The following is a 20,754-nucleotide window of genomic DNA, read 5'->3' as shown; positions in this document are numbered from 1 at the left end:
TTGAAATTTAAAAACTCAGAAACTATTCAGCCGATTTCGCTCAAATTTTGTATTCTGTCATTTAAAATTAAATAGTTTAAAATAGTGTAAAAAATTTTGTACCTGTTAATAGAGTATTGAAAAATAATTTAAAGAAATACTAAATATTATTTTTTAGTTATCTTTGGATAAACAAATGCTATAAATGAGTGTAAAGAAACTTCTCCAGATATTCAGATAAAGGGGGCCCAATTTCAACAACCAAAGCTATTGGAACCATGTTTACCCGTAAAATCAAAATCCGTTGAAAAGAAGATAGATTTTCACAGATAACGTATGTTTTTTATGTTATCACTAATTAATTAGCATATTTGAAATAATTTTCATTAAGATTGGCTCATAGTTTGTGAAAATCGGATCATTAGAACAAAATCTATTTAAGATTGATATTTTTAGTTCATTTATTTATTTCAAATGGTATGCTAAGAAATGTAACGAATTATGAAGCAAACAAATGTCTTTTACAAGCCCGTCTTATCTACATTACGCGCGAACCCGTATAATTACTTACTAAGTCACAAATACGTTTTTTTTTCTGTTACCTTAGCCTATAGTTATATAAAGGCATAACTCATCCGGGACAAAAAATCTATGCTGAGAAAATAACTGTTATTCATATAATATTGTTTGTTTAACTCATTGCAGTATAATTTTTGGCAAAAAATTAACCTTTATTATTTATTTAAAAAAATTACAAATTAGATCAATTTTTAAAATAAGCCATGTTTGAAATTAAACATATCAGACTTATTTTATGAGAAATTTACTGATCTACATTTTTCAGTAGTAGTCTTAAAAAATAACCTCTGAAAATACTCTATCCAGGTTATTTGACATGATCTCGTCGTTGGAGAAAAACATGATATCAAGACATTATAAAAGCGGGAGAAAAAAAGCTTTTTCAATAAATATTTTCCGAACTGAAACCATAACAACCACGTTTATTAAATAAAGGAAAAAAATTATATTTTTATTCTCGTTTAAGAAATATTTCGTTTAAATATATATTGTAATTTGAATTAATATTGTATTATATTTCTAGGTTATGTATGATTCAACTTCTAAAACACTATTATTCTCTGAATAATGAAATGATACGTACGTTGTTTAACGTACATCACGCCAACATTGACATCATCTTTCGATCCTTTTTATCGTTTTCTAACTCCCTAGAAAACGGTAGTATGTTTTATGTAGATTTATAACAATTGTTTTATTATAAAAACATGGAATTAACAGAAATCTAAACTGTCGTAGATGATTAATGGCACGCATTCACAGGGAGCTGAAAAATGTATCAAAATTCTAATTAACAGATTTTTTGTAACTAAGCACCAATTTTTGGTTCAAAGAGTTGAATTCATGTATGCTACTTAATTTGAGCTAATTATTAATTAAGTTACGAAATGAATTGTGATGCCACATTTGGCATTACATATGTATTTCTTATCTTTTTTAAAATATCCTTCATTACTTAAGCTTATTTTATTAATAGAAGGATTATATTTAAAATAAATCAAAAACTTAATCTTTTTAAACGAACATAAAATATTTATTTCTTCTCTTCCAGATCAATGTAACGGATACTTTCTTTTTATTTCATTATTATGCAGACATATTAATTCACTGTCGCCTCTAATCGAAAACAAAAATCTATTTATAACTTTTTATTCTAATTTCTAACCGCAAAAATGTTTCAGTTGCATGGTTGTAATAATTCTCATAAATTTGTTGGCGACTCATGATCGCCAAGGTATTATTTGAACTCTATATTGATAATGCTGGTTGGCTTTGTTTTGGCTATGTTATATTTTGATAATTCGCCAATTTTGGATCTCCTAACCATGCTTCTGTGTCCGTTGGGAACAAATTACACGTACTTTTTAATTTGGCTTTTGATTAGGCAGGTTGTGGGGGATTTGTCTCCCATGGCCTGTCCTTATTAATATTATTATGCAAAAATTGATACAACTGAAATTCTTATGGATAATATGTATATTTGGTACCTCGAGCTCTACAAATACATAAAATAAAAGCCTTTTTATTAATTCTAATCCGGCTCAACTATTATTTTCATCACCCTTCTGTTTTCATCGCAATCTTCAATTTGTCATTACTATCTTCAACTTAATCCACTATACCATAATATACAAACACCCACACCTTAATATTCCACCATCTCAACATATAAATGGCACCCCTGAATCTTCTTCTTCTCCATATGAATGTACATATGTTGCTTGGCTTTTTCACAAACAATTTGAATTCTTGATTATCAAAATATGTGGGTTAGCCTCAATTTGAAAAATAAGGTAATAATAGTTTAGTCAAGAGAGCAATCGAAAGTTTAGGCTCTTTTATTTAAATTTTTTCATATTTCGCGGGTTTAATATATGTAACTGCAAACTCAGCATGAATCAAACTTGTTCGGCAGAAAAAATAAAAGATGAGATCATGTAATATAAGAAAAATGAGTTAGCTATCATTATGATTAAAGAAATTGATAGTCCAATTTAGAATTCCTCATTGGATACAATCCTCTTAAGCAGTTAGGTATTTTTGTTAATTACTATTTTCCGAACACATACAGTTTATTCAGTACCTACACATTAAAAATATACTGTTCTTTTCTTTCTAATTTAAGAAGGAAGGTCTCCAGTGATAGAAATTTTAATAATCCAATAAATTATTCTATTTATTGGGAATTCATGTCACAGGCTTATTAACTAATCCGGCTGATTGGAAAAGTCTCCAGTATTTTCTACTTAGAATGATACTATTTAGGCTTATTGGAATTTGCTCACATACCTTCAGGCTAATTTGAAAAAAACTTTCATTGCTCAATTAACCTGATATATTTCAAACAGATAATAAGCCCAAAGTAAAGAAGATTTTTTGTAATGAGTCTTTTTAAAAGTTTATTAAAGCAAATTTATTCCGATTGAGTAATTCTTCACATATTTTCTTATTGGTCTATAAGCTTAAAGCGGGGCCGTGATAGCCTAGTTGGTAGGGCGATGATCTCATGTTCGTGAGAACGCGAGTTCGAATCTAGACTGCCGAGGAATCCCCGTGTATTAATGGTGACTGGTACACGTTAAATCTGTTAAGGTCACAAAGTTCCCATAACAAATCAATACTTCCGTTGGGTACTGATCCAGGAGTTCCCTTGTCTTCCGGATTCAGTTCAAAATTTCAAGGCTAAGAAGTTAAACATTAGTAATCGTAAACCCAAAAATTGGGTCGGCTGTTCAACGATGGTCATAAAATAAGCTTAAAGGAGCATCATTTTTACTTTAGGTCATTCATTCGATTATGAGGATCTGGAAACAGTTTTGGAATACTTCATGTTTTGAGCAGAATAACAATCGAATGTGTGAAAAGTTTAAAATTATGCGAGATACATTAAAATGATTTTGTTATTCCACATAAATGTAAAATTATCTAGAAAATGATGCTTTTTTGAAAAAAGTAGGTTTTAAATAATAATAAAGTCACTTAAAATAAATTCCTAAACAGAACACACTATAATTATGTTGATAAATCATTATAAATTTTGATATTCCGTTAATTTAAAAAAAAAAAAAAAACTACTATATTTTCTTTATTAAAACTCATTTTAAGGGATTTTGCCTTTATATTTCTTTCTTTGATAGTTAAGCCAGTAAGTATTGGCAGAAAAATAATTATTAAATCATAATTAAGAGCAGAGATTTCTGTGTGACTAACGTAACAAATTAGATGGGGATTGATATCTTGGAAAATCTAATTGCATTTTATTTGAAAAGGGAATTTCTCATATGTTAAAAGGAAAATAATAGCAATAATGCAATAGTATACTTTTTGATACAAGTCTTCCAAAAGTTTGATTTAACGAAATAATTTACGTATTTTATGACCTTTATTGGCCGTTGTAACAGAATATGGCGGTAATTCCTTTTTGAAAATGATCATGAAACTGGAAGATTGTTGAAAAGCATTCTGTGTGAGCTCTTCGGATTATAAGAATTACATATTTCATATCTGGTATACAGATAGATGAAATTTAATACTCAGAAATTAAGAATTCAAGGAAGTTAAATATCATATGTTGAAATACTTGAATGCAGCAATAAATATGTTTCATTTTTTTTATTCAATTGCTCATAATTCATCTCCAGTTGCGTTTCGTTATTGATACTATTTTTTTTTTTAAATTAAAATTTAGCATTTCTTTTAAACTTTTCCTGATATTTTATTTTAAATGTATATTATACAAGCTTTACTAACACATTAATAATATTTAAATATGTGGCAAAAATTAGTAACATTTAAACGTTTATAGAAACGCGACTGACAAAAGTGATGTAAAAATGTTATTCACAATATTAACTTGTCTGAATTAATTATTAGTAACAGCTAAAAATAATACCTTTTTGTTACAGCTACATAAATAATGATTGTTTGTACCATAAATACTCACGAATGGAAAACAATATAACCTCAATATTAATCAAACCAAAAATTCAATCGGCACTAAGTTCAAATATCCATTTTTAGAAATACTATAAATTTCAAGAAATTCCCTTCTGAAATTATCATAAAAAATCAATATAAGAGCAGAAATCTAACTTTGTTTCTTTGGCTTAAAGAAATATTTAAGGTAACAAAACATTAATTTTTATTTCAATTGCTCACATTTCGTCAATTGAGGTACTTACAGGGTAGATTTGTTGGCTATTTCAGAGGTAAGCCACAGTATGGACGCCGTGCACGAGATTCGAACCTTCTTGAAGCATGACCCCTTCATAGTTCAGTCGACAAACAACAAATGCTTAATTGGATCTATTTCAGCTTAGGTAGCTGAAACTTGCGCATTGACAGAAAAAAGAGAAACCCTGGAAATTTTTGAGAGAAAATTGAAAGAAGCACGTTTGGAAATGTTCAAGAAAATGAACAAATATAGAATATTTCTCGAAAGAACCGGAATTTTCCAATTAGTTCTAATGACGCTATAAAAGAAAGGTGACTTTGATAAAGGCACTTGAAAACCCAAACTTAAGTGGTTGAACTCTCTTTAGTGTAATCATTAAAAATAACTAGATGGAAAGATAAGTGGCCTCAAATTCTGTCCCGCCATAAAGAAAGGAGTTACTATGGAACAGATTGATTGTAATATCAGAAGACTTTCCTGATTCTACAAATGAAGAATGAGATTTTTCAATAAGCCTACAACATAAACAGTCTTGTTAAGTACACAAAGATAGAGATGAAAATACCTGTAAACTCCATAATGCTTCCCAGATGCTCGATCTCCACATATAGAACAGAGATGTTTACATCCACTTAAGGGATGATTCGGTGGATATTTGGGCTGAAAAATAAAATAGCTTTTTGTACAACTGTTTTAATGATACAGTTTAAATTAATAAAAATTCGTCCCTACTCTGATGCGTTTTCTTAAGGATAAGTGCCTTAAAAAATGAAATCGTAAAAAGAATCGTTTAGCTAGATCAAAGCATCCGTACAACAAAAGAACAGCTCACACAAATAACGAGGTATGCACAAGCAACAGGCATTTTCTAACTGTTAGAGCTGGAAATTACCCATTATCTGAAAATTATTACTTTCTTCATTGGTAAATATAATTAATTACCGATAAATGTGATAAATTCTAAAAGATAAATAACAGATTTACTTAATAATTATTAATAATTACCTATTAATTACATTGACCGTAACATATACAATATACAGTCCCTGGCCAAATTATTAGACGCACTATAAGATTCTATTTAAAATCTTAATTATCAGGTGACAGCTTAATTGTTTTTACGGGACTGAAACCGGTTTCAATTGTTTACGCTCGTGTATCAATTGGTTAAATGAGACGATTGAATAAATTAGACCATATATTATATAAATATGTATTATATCAGGTATTATATTAGCATATTATAATAATTAGACCAAATTATTAGATGCTGTAGTTACATGTTTTGCACAAGTTTATATTTAAACACACATGTAATGGGCTTTTTAGATTTGTATTTATTTTTAACGTATTGAATTACAATGTTAACCAATTATTACACGAAGGTAAACAAGTCGCGTAAAAACAATATGGCTGTATAGTATGACCTGATAATTAAGATAGAATCGTATAGTGCGTCTAATTATTTGGCCATGGTATAGTTCATATTTCGTGTACATCTTATGGAATATGGAGCGGCTAAAAATGTTAATTGTTGCCATATTCTTTCTGCATTATGTTAAGAAAAGATACGCTGGTAAAGTTGTTTTATTAGAGCGTCTTACGAAAATTGTATTATAAACATCATATAATTTACGTATTGCAGTTCCCTTCAAGTGTTTTCGTTTTAAAGAAAAATAAATAAACGATAACATAACATAAAAGTCATAACAAGAACATAAAAGTCATCTATAGTTTGTCTAAAGATAGGATCGTCTGCTGCCTATGGAGACAAAAAATAGCACATTTAAAATAGGGGAGCTCTGTCTTCCCTTTCTCTCGCCGACCAAAACCTGTCTTAAATATTAACCCAACACCCCTATTTGAAATAGTTAACCATAGACACCGCCACTACTCTAGACGAATGGCAAGGGGAGTTTTTACATAGACAAACTATAGAGTTTTAAAGTAATCTATCTGATAACTAATATAATGTACTAGCTTGAGGCAGGAAGTATAAAAAATAAACTTAGAGCACGAAACTGTTTTTCGGACTATCGTAAAGAAAAACTTGTTCTACACGTTTTTTAAATCGAACTTTAAATTTTAATGACAATACATGTTTAAAAAATATTTCTAAATTTGTAATTTTAAAACAGTTGTTGTAAGATGGAATCAACAATTGAAAGGCTGAAAAATGTAATAAGATTCGTGACATTTTATATATGATTAAATTATGGCTCGCAGTTTCCTTTTATTTGTATAAAAAAGGTTAGTTCCATAGTGGCACGACTATGGTAATTCCTGTATAGAGATAAAGGAATTTCCATAGTCGTGATATTGCGAACAATATTTCATCTAGTGCCAGGTTGACAGAAATATCCGATACGAATTTCAATTACAAAATTAGAGAAGAATATATAAAATCATTTAATAAAGCTCATATCCTACTACAGTTTTTTATAACCGATCCAATTTTCGGCTACTTATATTCAACTTCGTAGCCTTGAAATTTTGAACCTAATCCAAAAAAATAAGGGATCAAGTATTGGGAGAAATTTTGCCTTCGTGGAGGACTTTTTGATGAAACAAACCCGCATTTGTGTTACACGGAGCGAAAAACCAAGAAAACATCCCCCTGTTAGCCTGACAGCAAGAGGAAATAACCCATGATCCGTCTACCACTGAGGATATTTGTGCACCGAAGATATTTAGCACTGTGGTCGGTGCGAGCAGGGTGCGGAATTCGTAACGACCAGCCATTGCTGCTATTCGAACCCGGTTCACCTCAATGGGAGGCGAACGCTCTATCCCCTTAACCACCACGAAAGTTGCCACCGAAAATTGACATATCCTTATTATCCCCTGGGTCCGACGATAGCTCAGTTTCACATAAATTCTCGAAAAAAGTTCTCAAAAATCACAAAAGTTGGACTAAACACAATACTTTATTCACATAACTCATTTAGAGCAAAGCTCTTCTCTCACATCCGAGCTCTTCGGATTCATTGCACACACTGAATTTTCACAGATGGCGCTTCTGGGGTAAACATACCGCCGGGCGTTGAATGACGCAGCATTCAACAAAACACAAATAAAAACAAAACCATAAAAATACAAATATATAACAATAAAGCATAAACATATATATCAACATAATTTTTAATTAACATGAGGCAAAGTTACTAATTTAATTACTGGCCGTTATCACTAAAAATCTCAGAACATTCGCCTCTTCTGGATACAAATCTTTTAAAAGCAGCTAAAAATGCAGCTGTAGTTAAATCATTCACAATTTTAAAATGTACAACTTTTGTTGTGAAGCAAACAAAAACACAAATAAATATCTTTTTTACTTGCTTACTTCTACCAATAAAGCCCTTTACTACAAACGGTCCACAAAAGTCAAGTCCAGTTCGAGAGAAAGCTCTAGAAATGGTTACTCTAGCAGCTGGTAAGTCAGCCATTTGCTGTGGCTTAGTTCTAGAACTTACCTTTTTACACACAATACAATTAATAAAGACAATTTTTCCAACATTTCTTGCTGAAACAATCCAAAATTTTGATCTTATAAGCGATAATGTAGTTTCTGCACCTGCATGAAAATAAAGAATATGAAAATAATTAATCACTGTTAAAGTAAAATTATGTTTGGTAAGCAGAAATATTGGATGTTTTTGAGATGCACTTAAGTCACTGTTTTGAAGTCTGCCACCAACTGTAAGAATTCCATTTTGATCTAGAAAGGGACACAAATTTAAAAGTTTACTATTTTTAAGTATTAGTAAGCCTTTTCCCAAACACTGAATTTCAGTCACAAATGAAGTACGCTGAACGTTTCTCACAACACACAATAAAGCTTGGGAAAGTTCACTTGTTGTCAACGTTCCACGGGTAGGATGCAATGGATTCAAAGAATTATGCAATAATCTCTTGCACCAAGCCACAATTCTTAGAGGCTCAAATGTGTTAATTAGGGCACAAATTTCACTAACTACTGGTTTTCTCGAAGAAACAGTTCATCAGACTCTACAAATATATTATCTGTGCAATCATCTACTGACGATTGTCGTAGAAATAGAGAGCCACTCCACAAGTCACATGTTTTAAGTCTCAATGGATCGATACCTCTGGAAACGAGGTCGGCAGGGTTCTGTTTTGAGGTAACATGATGGATGCCACAGTTCACTCACAGTTAATTTTTGGATTATAGCGATTCTATTTGCAACAAAAGTCTTTAGGTCTCTACACTCTTTTCTCATAAACGCCAGAACGATGGTATTATCTGTCCAGTAACAAGTTTTAGAAACCTCTAGCTGAAGGGCACTTAATACTTTCCTCATTAGTTTCACCAACAGAACTGCTGTGCAGAGCTCTAGTCTAGGTATTGAGACACACTTCAGGGGAGCTACTCTGGATTTACTGATAAGTATACTTGTTTCTGAGTCAGCAAGAGAGTTGATGGATTTAGCATAGATTATTGCTCCATACGCCATTTCTGAGGCATCGGAAAATCCACGCAATTCTACGATGAGAAATTGTTCACTGAGAATTCATCTTAAGACACTGATTGAGTTCACTGCACTCTAGGAATTAAGAAAACTGTGCCATTCGGCCTTTTCTTTAACTGGAAGAGCATTACACCAATCCAATTTTAATAACCACAGTTTTTGTAAGAACAGCTTTAGCTCTAGTGATGATTGGTCCCAACAAACCAAGAGGATCAAAAATTTGTGCCATTTGAGAAAGCCCTGTTCGTTTAGTAAAAACCTCACTTTGGTCAATAATTACATTAAACACAAAACTGTTTTGTTGTGGTTTCCAAAGTACACCTAATGTTTCAGATTCATTAGTAAATGAGTAACTCGATTCATTAGTTTCATCACAGAGAAGGAATTTGTTATTAGCTGACCATTTATGAAGCTCCATTCCTCCCTTTTCTAACAACGATATAAGCTGTTGTTGAATGTCTCTTGCTTGATTTAAACTCTCTGCACCGGTGACTATATCATCCATGTATACATCATATAACAAAACAGTTGATGCTAATAGAAAGTCTCTTCCTTCATCTCTGGCTAACTGCTGCACTGTCCTAGTTACCAAAAAGGGAGCACTTGTTGTGCCAGAGGTAACAGTACACAGTTTATACACTTTCACTGGATCATTAATCTCTGCCTTAAATAAAATTCTCAATAAATCTCTTCGGCTATGATCCACAAGTATCATGCGATACATCTTTTTGATGTCAGCAACAAATGCAAATTGATGCTTTCTAAACCTAAGCATGATGCACAATAAATCATCCTGAATTATACCTCCGTTGTACTGTAAACAATTTAATGATTTTCCAGTAGAAGTTAATGCACTTGCGTTAAACACAACTCTCACAGGGGTACTTTTGGATTCAGGTATAAACACGCAATGATGAGGAATATAATACTGCACATCTGGTTATTCAGACTCTTGTACTTCCTCCATATTGAGCCATATTTAAATACTTTAGCATAAATGCTTTGTAAAGTTCACAAAATTGAGGTTCTCTAGCAAAGCGATTCCATACCGAATTCAAACACTTTACAGCTTTTTTCTTAGATTCACCCAGACACGACGGATCTTCTCTAAAGGGCATTTTAACAACATATTTTCCACTCTCAGTTCTTGAATAATTTTCTAGAAAATGCTCTTCACAAATTTCAGCTTCTTTAGTTTTAGAAATTTCAGACTCTCTCTCTACATTTTCTACTTCCCAAAAAGTTTTTAATGTTTTTTCTAACTCAAAATTATCTGTAACGAGCCCACAATATATTTTATTTTCGTTTTTGGTCGGAAGACTCCCACTGACAATATACCCGAAAACGTTATTTTGCAATCTTAAATTTGTATCCTGACGGAAAATTTGATCCGATTTTAAGATTTCATAAAAGTGTTTTGCTCCTAACAACAAATCAATAGGACTCGGAATAAAGAATTTTTCATCTGCTAGTTTAATATTATTTAGCGATAGAATATTTACATTAAGAGGATTAGCTGGTGTAAGTTCTGTAATTTTAGGAATTACTAAAAAATTTAAGTTTAAATCAAAACTTCTATCTCTATTTAAAATGGTAGCATTAACTTTCAATTTTATGCTCAGAGACGTATTATTTATTCCCGATACAGTTATATTTGTACTTGACCTATTTAAATTAAGAGAATCGGCTAACCTTTTACTCATAAAATTAGAATTCGCTCCCACGTCTAATAATCCTCGAACTTCAAAACACTTATTTGATTCATCTTTAATCAAACAAACTAAAACTGTTTTTAATTCCTTTCCCATCGATGCAATACATTTTCCACAGACGACAGGCGTCTCATAAATTCACAGGCATCTGGAAAACTGGTGCCGAAGAATTCAAGGTCGATTGAATGTTTCTAATTTCATTACTCATTTGATTCGAAACTATTTCTTTATTTATTTTTTGCTCTGGCGGAAAGTGAAGAGAAATAATGATGCTTTTTTCTGCAAATACTACAAGAGATTTTGTTTCTACACTCACTTACTTTATGATTATTTAAACAGTTAACGCATAAATATTTCGATTTAACGAACTCAACTCTATCACTTACGGGCATATTTTTATAAATAGTACATTTATACAAAGGATGAATTTCATCACATAAAATACATTTAGTATTTTTTACATCCGTTAGAAACACTTTTGACATAGTTTTCGAATTATTTTTATAACTCATTCTAGCATTATCAACTATGTACACCAACGTGCCATTTTCTCTAAAAAATTGCTTTATGAGGTCATAGACGTTCCGTCAAATAATTTTGACTTCGTGATTATTGGGAAAATAATAATACTAAATGCTATCAACTCAAAACTCTATATTTACAATGAAAAAATATGCATTTTGCAATATCTCAGTTATACGCGTAATTCAACTTTCAAGTAACATCAGTGTGACTTCTGTTGTTGCAGATTAGATGACAAATAACTTATATTAGGTTGTAAGATGTTAGTTTAAGCAGGACTGTTAATTTTTTTTTGCTAGTTATTTATTGTTAGCTTGTTTTTTATGGTTATTAATTGTTTTCAGCATTAATTTTTAATTTTTTTATTAATATTGTTTATTATTTTGTTCATTTTTTGTGAATTTTAATTTAATTATTACATATGCTTCAAAGTGTAACAACAATTGTGAACGGTGGAGTGCCCAAAATATTGTTCGCCATCCTTGCCCTAGAACAGCGGTCGGCAAACTTATTAGCCAAAGAGCCAAATATGAACATTACAACAATTTTTAAAAAAGTTAGGAGCCAAATCTGCTTGTTTAGTAAACTTTTATTACATTAAATAAGTAGTACACTAAATAAAACTAAATTTCATACTTAATAAATATTTATTAATGCGAACAATGTGCTTGCATCTCCTTGGAAAGTTTGAGTAAGTCAGGTTTGTATGTTGTTTTTAATTTTAAGCCAATTTGTACCCCCACAACTTTAGAAAAAGTATGCGCGCATGCTTGTGGTACCTTTGTATCACACCGGAGTACGCCGAAAACATACGAACAATTTCAGCCGGTAACTTGTACATGGTTTGCGTTTACGAAAATTAATAAAATTAAACTCGATGTTCGTTACGTATTTTTACAACAATATAAAATTCTAATTACCTATCTATCTTTTAACTTAAACAAAAAATTATACATGTTCTCGATTTATAGAAGAATTTTAATTTATCAAAATAAGATGTAATTTTTTTCTTACTAAGTTTTTTTTAATGGAAATATTATTGCGCCTTCCGTGGATATTTGTGCCAGAGCCGCACTTAAGGAGCCAAAGAGCCACATGCGGCTCCGGAGCCGCACTTTGCCGACCACTGCCCTAGAAGTATAGAATAAATCAGCTAATTCTACTGGTTTAAAGCACGAACTTGCTTGTATAAAGCACATAACCTCTCTATCAAGTGTTTGATCAGATATTATTAATTGTTTCGAAGTCGTCTTTTAACTTTAAATAATATTCCCAACTCGCTATTAATCTAGACGCACGTACGTTTCACTAGTCATTTTTTGTGCTTTCCTAAAATTTTCTAAACAGATTTGGGGGGTGGCTCGAATTCTCTCAGAACTATAGTTTTAACTTTAGAATAATCTCCAAATTCGTCATCCTTAATGTATGTAATTACATTTGTGGCTTTTTCCCCTAACAGATTTAGAAGAATTTCAGCTTTACATTTCTCAGGGACATTTTTTGAAATAAAAGCTCTTTCTAATGACGAATATCCCCATCCTTCTGGTCTATTAGGAATTTTAAGAGTCCTCACACTTTTAATGAGAGAGTCTAAAGATTCTGCGTTTTTCACACTATCAACAGGTAGTTCACTTTTAGATTCGATTCGCAATTTAGCGAGTTCTTTCAGCTTTTAATTTTTCAATTAATCGGATTTCGTCACTTTTTCTTTATATTATTTGCTAACTCTTCAACTAACTCAATGTTAAACTCTATATTGCTGTAATTAGATCAACAATAGTTTTCATATTAGAAATGTCTACATTTAGCAAGCCGAACACAGTCCTCTTTTTTAGCACTTTTAAACATATTGAATTTCAATAATAAATCACGTACCTTTTATTAGGTATATTATCCACTAATTTCACTACTGATAACTCCGATAGACAGGACCAACAATGGGTTCGACGATAGCTCAATTTCATATAAATTCTCGATACAATAAACAAAGGTCTCAAAAATCACAAAAGTTGAACTGTCAATAATTAAACACAATACTTTATTCCAGGGTTGGGTTTTTGCCGTCAAAAACTGGTTTTTGACATGACAGTGGTAAAAACCGTGTTTTTACCGGTAAAAACCGTCAAAAACCTACTGATTTCTTTAATTTATGGCATATAGCGGACAATATATTATTTTCACATAATTGCCTTTATAAATGAATGTTGCAAATGATTGCTATTGATTTTGCAACTATATACATGTATTCTTATTGAAGGACATACATTCATATAGAAATATTGTAATATACTTATTGAAAATAGTGATACTTACTTTTATCATTATAGCTTGATTTGCAAAGGATTCAAAATTTTGCGCTTCTTAATTGTTAGAAATACACAAACAAACAAAAAAGCTTAGAACTATTAATAAATTTAAGAACTAAAAAGAAGAATTTAAAATTTTGCATTTCTTAAATATTAGAAATAAGCTAAACAAAACTTTCAAAACTTGTAACTACTGACAAACTCTAAGTCAAGAATGACTTGACATTCTTCAGTAATGTAATATGCCAAACAAAATGATGCTTGGAAATGTTGAAAATTTTGTTTAGTATCCTAATATTTTACTTCAAATAGTATGTTTTGATATAATCATGTTGGGAAAATGCAAGAATCTGTTCTTAAATATCTTTTAACAACTTTTTTTCTAATTTTATTGCCCAAAAATGAATTAATTTTAAATTATAAGCAGTTAAACTCAAATAAAAATACAGTTTTACCAAAACTATGGGTTTTTGACGTTTTTGGCAGAGGGTTTTTTGACATGACGGTAAAAACCATGGTATAAACCGGTAAAAACCGTCATGTGTCAAACACTTGCCAAACCTGCTTTATTCACATAACTCATTTAGAGCAACGCTCTTTTCTCACATCCAAGCTCTTCGGATTCATTGCACACACTGAATTTTCACAGATGGCGCTTCTGGCGTCAACATCCTCCAATACGCAGTTTTCCTTTCGGACTACTGAAGTGACCATATATGGCAGTACTTTTACTTTCGTTACTTGCACTTCGTTACTTTTTAAATTTAGTACTTTCGTTACTTTTGTAGGGAAAAAGTACAAGTATTTGCAAGGGAAATGTCGAATGAAATCGTTACTTTTTCTAAAACTCGGTAAGCTTTCTAAAAAAAAAAAACATAAAAAAAAAAAACATAAAAAAAAAATTGCTGCTGGCCTGGTACCCTGCATCAAATTTAATTGGTTGGAAGAAAAAGCTAGGGAAGAGACTAAAAAAAATTGGAAAGAATTGTCCAAGCTGAACACCCTGCTATAACTAATGACGTTAACAGAAAAAAACAGGGATTTTAAATTTTCTAAAGCTGAAAACATCATACCAATCACCAGCGACAGAAGAATTTATGGCATGCATGAGCTCAAATGTCGAAACGGAAAGCATATCAATTTTGAATCGATATCCAATCGTAAAAAAATTACATGTGAAATATAATACTGCAGTACCTTCTAGTGTTCCCGTGGATCGCTTATCAGCGTGGGTAAGCACGGTCTGAGAAACTCTCGCAGCAGACTCAGTTACACCACTTTCGAAATGCAATTATTTTGCAAAATGAATAAAAATATTAATTAGCAAGTTATTTTCATTCATTTTCGAGTTTTATGCATTTATTTAATTCATTTTAAATAAAAAATGTTGGATTTTGTTATTACGTTTTTCAATTTTCTTTTTGAACTCACTAATAATACATTTCTGTCTTATACATTTTTTACTAAATACATTTTTACCTAGTACATTTTTTACTAAAATTATGTTTATGTCCGACCTTGTCAAACAACGCCTAGTCAAATCTCCAAGAACTTCAGAACTATTTGTGCTATTGAAAACTATTATAATTACTATTTTAACTCTTGAAAACTCGATGTATTAATTTAGCCACTGATACTAAAATTCGTTTACAAATTTTAATTATTTCGTTAGGCGGCAGAAATGTTCGGAAAATGATTTTCTTGCATGACTTCAGCATTAGCCATTTACAAATAAAACTGTAGACTGTTCTGTTTCAACTTATACTGCACATTCAATTATTTTTTACTAGCTCAAAGATCACAAAGCTATCTGAAACCCCGTTTTTGCTTTGTTTATGTTTGTGCTTTTAAAACGCGTTTCTATACAGTAAAACAATTTTAAATCAATGGTAATTTAAATAAATGAAAATAATAAACAAAAAATTAAAATCAATAGATAAAATTTCTTTTTCGTGCAAATCTATAAAAAGTTTGATATTAAAATTATATTTGATTTTAAAATTATATTATGCGATTATATTATAAAATTATATTACAATATTCGTCCGAATTTAAAAATAAATTAATGTCCATAACTTTCAAAATTAAAAATAATTAAATAAATAACAACAATTTTGCAAGAACATTAAAGAACATAAGAATATTATTCAATAAAATTTTAGGTTACTTTGAATTTTCGATTTCCTAGAATTTTTAAAATAAGAACTTTTTATTTTTTACTCGTTACTTTTTTTTAAAATACTTGTACTTTTACGCGTTACTTTTTAAAAGTAACGTTTCCATATATGGAAGTGACCCATGGGCAGGCCCTTTCTCTTCTAAGAATTCTTGCTACAAACGACAACTGGCAATAGAACCTCAGTCCTTTACATCACTGAGTGCCTTGACCACTGAATTATCGCGGCTTTTATTACAAGTAAATTTTCATTTAATGGCATTAAGAATAAGTTTAAGAACTTAAGAATAAGTTTTAATTGAAGAGCTGAGTAGGTGAACATTTTGGTGAGTTTTACTATACTTTTTACAACACTATACTATAATATACTATAGTATACTTTCTTATTACTTCATTGAATCACAGTGGGTGTTTGGAAAAAGTCACGCATGGGCAAAATATCGCAGCTGAAGTTTAAAATAATTACTTAAAATGATGCAAAAAGAAAAAAGAATGCTATCGAATGCATGACACGAATAAAAAAAAAATCAAATCACCTTTACCTTTTACAGTCTACAGATTTATAGAAATTAATATAATTTCATACGAAACTGCACTTTATATGAAATTTTGAATATTTTCCACAGTGATCTGAAAGTAAGAGCAGTAGAAAGTCAAGCATCACAGATAAAGAAAGGATCTACAAGACTAGGAAAGAAAGGAGGGTGTCACTGTTTAGAAGGTCCAGGATAATACCAGCACTATTTAATAACATATTTTATTTAACAAAACAACATCAACAATGGTATACAATTAACAAGCAGACAAACATAACATCTTACATCCAGATCTCGTACGTAAAGCCAACTAATCTAGAAGTATTTGGGGGAGGTTATCCAATGGATGCGCGCATGCGCTAACATTTAAGTTTCAGTTCGTATTTCTAAAAGTTTCACTTCGGATTTTAACTTACCACATTTCCTCCCACCTTGAGTAGAATACCTGTAATTATACTCAACAAACTTCTAATTTTTAGACTTATAAAATTTCGATATAAATGAAAGAAAAACATCAATGATGAAAAATCATACAAAATATTTAACATAAACAATACTTAATGAATCATACAGTTTACAAAATATTACGGTACAGTAGGTTTAACAATTCTTCCACTGCTACTTATTTTCAGTGATTTTCCTGTTACATCAACATACTCATTTTCCAGTTCTAATCTAAACAGTCTTTGAACTGGCCTTAAAATTTCTGAATTTTCTGTTTTTACAAGGGCTACTCTTGTGTGACCATCTCTGCCAGGAATTACTTTTAATACCTTAGCTAAATTCCAAAATGTCCGCTTCTTATTAATATCTTCGACTAAAACTATTTCCCCGACTTTTAACGGTTTATCCTTATAATCTCTTAACGATTGTTGGCGTAATTGCCCTAAATATTCAGTCCTAAATCTAGCTCTAAGTAATTCTCTTATTTTTTGGAGATATTTAGCTCGTTTACTTAAATTTTTCTTATCTACCTGATCAATATCTACTACACCTGAGGAAGGTATCTCGTGCAAGAACATTTCGGGAGTTAATGGTGAAATATCGGCCACGTCTTCGGATACGTAAGTGAGGGGCCCCGTATTTATTATTCTTTCACAATCACAAAGGAGAGTGAGTAACTCCTCATAGTTGAGCGTAGCGCGTCCTAATATTTTACGTAAGATTTGTTTCACCATCTGGATTAAGCGCTCCCACCAACCCCCCCACCAACTTGCTGAAGGAGGATTGAACTTAAAGCGTATTTTTTGTTCTGCAACCTTTGAGCTCAATTTATCCCAATCTATTAAACGAAGAGCTTTTTCTGCGCCGACGAAATTTGTTCCATTATCGGAATATATAACTGAGGGTCTGCCTCGTCGCGCAATAAATCGTCTTAAGGACTGAAAATATGCTTCCGTTGTCAAAAGGGTCACTAGTTCTAAGTGTACTGCACGATACACTGCACACGTATAAAGAACTATGTATGCTTTTCTTTTATCCTTAAGGTACAGTGGACCTGCTAGGTCAACCCCTATTATCTCAAATACTGCGGCATCATTTACTCTATCACTAGGTAAAATTCCTGGCATAACTTCACATCTTTTAACTTTAAATCTTTGACATTTCACACAATGCTTAATACAATTACGAATAGTCTTACGACTTTTCAAAATCCAATATTTTTCTCTTAAGTGAGACATCAATAGAGAAATACCAGCATGTAAATAATCAACATGATAACTTAAAATTAACAATTTTACTACAGGATGATTATTAGGTAAAATAATAGGATGGATGAAATCTGATGTATCATCACGATAATCAAGGTTGGTTTTAGCTCTAATAACACCATTTTGGTCAACAAATGGTCTTAATTGCTTAAGTTTATTATCATTTACATCTTTAAAACCATCCTTTTGAATTAATAACATCAGAGAAATTTCAGCTTTACGAAGTTCATCTACACTTAAAACCTTAGACAAATTTTTATCTTTATGTTTACAGTTATAAAAGAATCTATATATCCATGCTATCATCCTCAAAGTTTTCTTATATGATGAAAAATATTTACAATACCAATATTGATCACTATCATCCGTATTTAAAGCAATTATTACCGTTTTACGTAGCTCTGAATTAACCAATTCTTCATTTGGGTTTTCTTCCGATTTAGGCCAATTTTCTTCCTTATCGTAGAGCCAAATCGGTCCCTCCCACCAACGACGTTGAATTAACTGTTCAGCAGTGCAGCCACGTGATGCAAGATCGGCAGGGTTCGAGCTACCTGGCAAGTGGCGCCACATGGTGAGAGAAGTTTCCGAGCGAATTTCTTTAACGCGATTATACACAAATAATCCCCAATTTAACTTACGCTTAATCCAACTCAGAGCTGTGGTCGAATCAGTCCAACAATAAATTTGAACTTCACTGAGAGCAAGATCTTTAAGTATGGATGACAGTGATCTAGCTCCTATACAACAGGCTAGTAGTTCCAGCCTAGGAATAGTAAGTGGCTTTAGAGGAGCTACTCTGCTTTTAGCATTGACCAAATGAATTTTAACAATATCATTAACAACAATTCTTAAAAATATACAAAATCCGTAAGCTAATTTACTGGCGTCGCAAAATAAGTGTAAGCTAAATACAACATTAGATGGTTCATATTCTAGCCATCTAGGAATCTTAATGTCCTCTAATAAATGTAACTGAAAGAGCCAGAGTTTAAATCTCTTTGCCAAATTATCTGGAATTTCATCATTCCAACTTAATTTTAAATTCCAAGTCTCCTGCAAAATTATCTTAGGCAACAACATAACAGGAGCCGTATATCCAATAATATCAAATACCCTATGAGCCATTGCTAATACAAATCTTTTCGTAATTAATTGTTCAGAATAATCAACAGGTTCAATTTTACAAGATAGCGTATCACCTTCCGTATTCCAATTGAGACCTAACACGGACACCTCTTTCTTATCTGAATTATTTATCAAATCAGATGCATTGGTCTGCCAATCTCGTAAATTAAAAAGACCCTGTGCCATTATCGTTTGTGATTCCAAAATAAAATTTCGAGTTTCGGTTTCTGAACTTAAACTAGTCACACAATTATCAACGTAAAAGGAATTCTTAAGAATTTCAGCAGTATGACTTAAATGATCTGAAACTCTATTTAAATGATATCGTAACGTAAAGGCTAAACAAAAGGGTGAAGTGGTTAAGCCAAACACTAGTCTTTTGTGTTTATACTCTATCAATTTATCCGAATTGTTTTTATCATACCAAAAAAACCTTAAAAAATCGGTGTCTTTCGGGTGAATAGATATCATACAAAAGGCTTTCTCAATATCTGAGGTCACACCGATTTTATTCTTACGAAATTTATTGAGAATCGATGGAATTATTTCGATTAAATTTGGTCCCGTGGCCAAACAATCATTTAATGACGGTTTACCTGCAATTCGAGCACTAGCATTAAATACAGGTCTTATTTTAGTACTTGAATTTTCTTTAACCACTGGCCTATGAGGCAAAAAATGAACATTTTCCAATTTATTATCCGTCACTATTTCAATAATTCCCAGAGATAACCAATTTTCAAAAACCTCACAATAAGCAATAAAATTTCCTGAGTCCATTAATTTCTTTTTGGAATTTTTCGCATTCTTAAGTGCAATATTTTTATTACTGGTTAAAAGCGAACTATCCGTAATCCAAGGTAACGCGATTTCATATCTTCCCATAGAGTTGACTTTAATTGTCTCTTCAAAATGTTTAAGAGTTTCTTTTTCTAATTCGCATTTATTCTGACTCATCGTAGGATCGGAGATACCCAATAAATCAAGGCGCCATAAATCTGCGATTTCTCTTTCATTGATAAGCAGAGAAGAAATAAAAAGAGAAGCTTCATTCGTAGTTGTAGGCGTATCGCATAAATAACTGCCTAATAAGCAATTTCCGAGCTTCGTTTCTATACACAACAGGCCTGAACTTAAATTTATTATTTTTCCTGTCAGTATTTTACTCGCAATATCTGCTCCGATTAGTAATTTTATTTCTTTCTCAACAGAGTATCTTTTCCGTTCTAAGTCACTTAAGCGAATATTCAAATTATTTAACTCTCTAATCCATGGCCCATATGGAATTTGTTTAATATCAGAACAAATCTTATTTTGACTTAACACTTGAAATTTATATTTACATTTATGATCAACGCTACTTAATTCTATACAATACACATTATGAATACTTTCTGAAGTTTCTATACCACTAAACAATGATTGTTTTAGCTTAACATC

General features: G+C 31.4%; 1 protein-coding gene across 5 annotated transcripts in view; it reads right to left on the bottom strand.

The window, feature by feature from the left end:
• The window catches only part of LOC107454254 (retinoid X receptor ultraspiracle), a 173,391-nt gene that overhangs the window by 27,624 nt on the left and 125,013 nt on the right, over positions 1-20,754 (bottom strand). For 3 of the 5 annotated variants that reach the window (XM_016071379.4, XM_087154969.1, XM_016071378.4), the window contains one exon: positions 5,298-5,392. The exons of the other annotated variants lie outside the window; for them this stretch is intronic. In XM_016071379.4, the coding sequence (XP_015926865.1) occupies positions 5,298-5,392 (95 nt within the window). The remainder of the gene's footprint in view (positions 1-5,297; positions 5,393-20,754) is intronic. 5 annotated transcript variants of the gene reach the window in all.

Source organism: Parasteatoda tepidariorum, chromosome 11 (assembly GCF_982258835.1).
Source record: "Parasteatoda tepidariorum strain Cologne lab strain chromosome 11, Ptep-v5.0, whole genome shotgun sequence".
NCBI classification, from domain to species: Eukaryota; Metazoa; Arthropoda; class Arachnida; order Araneae; family Theridiidae; genus Parasteatoda; species Parasteatoda tepidariorum.
Note: the sequence above shows the minus strand (reverse complement) of the source record. Positions and strands in the feature narration are given on the sequence as shown.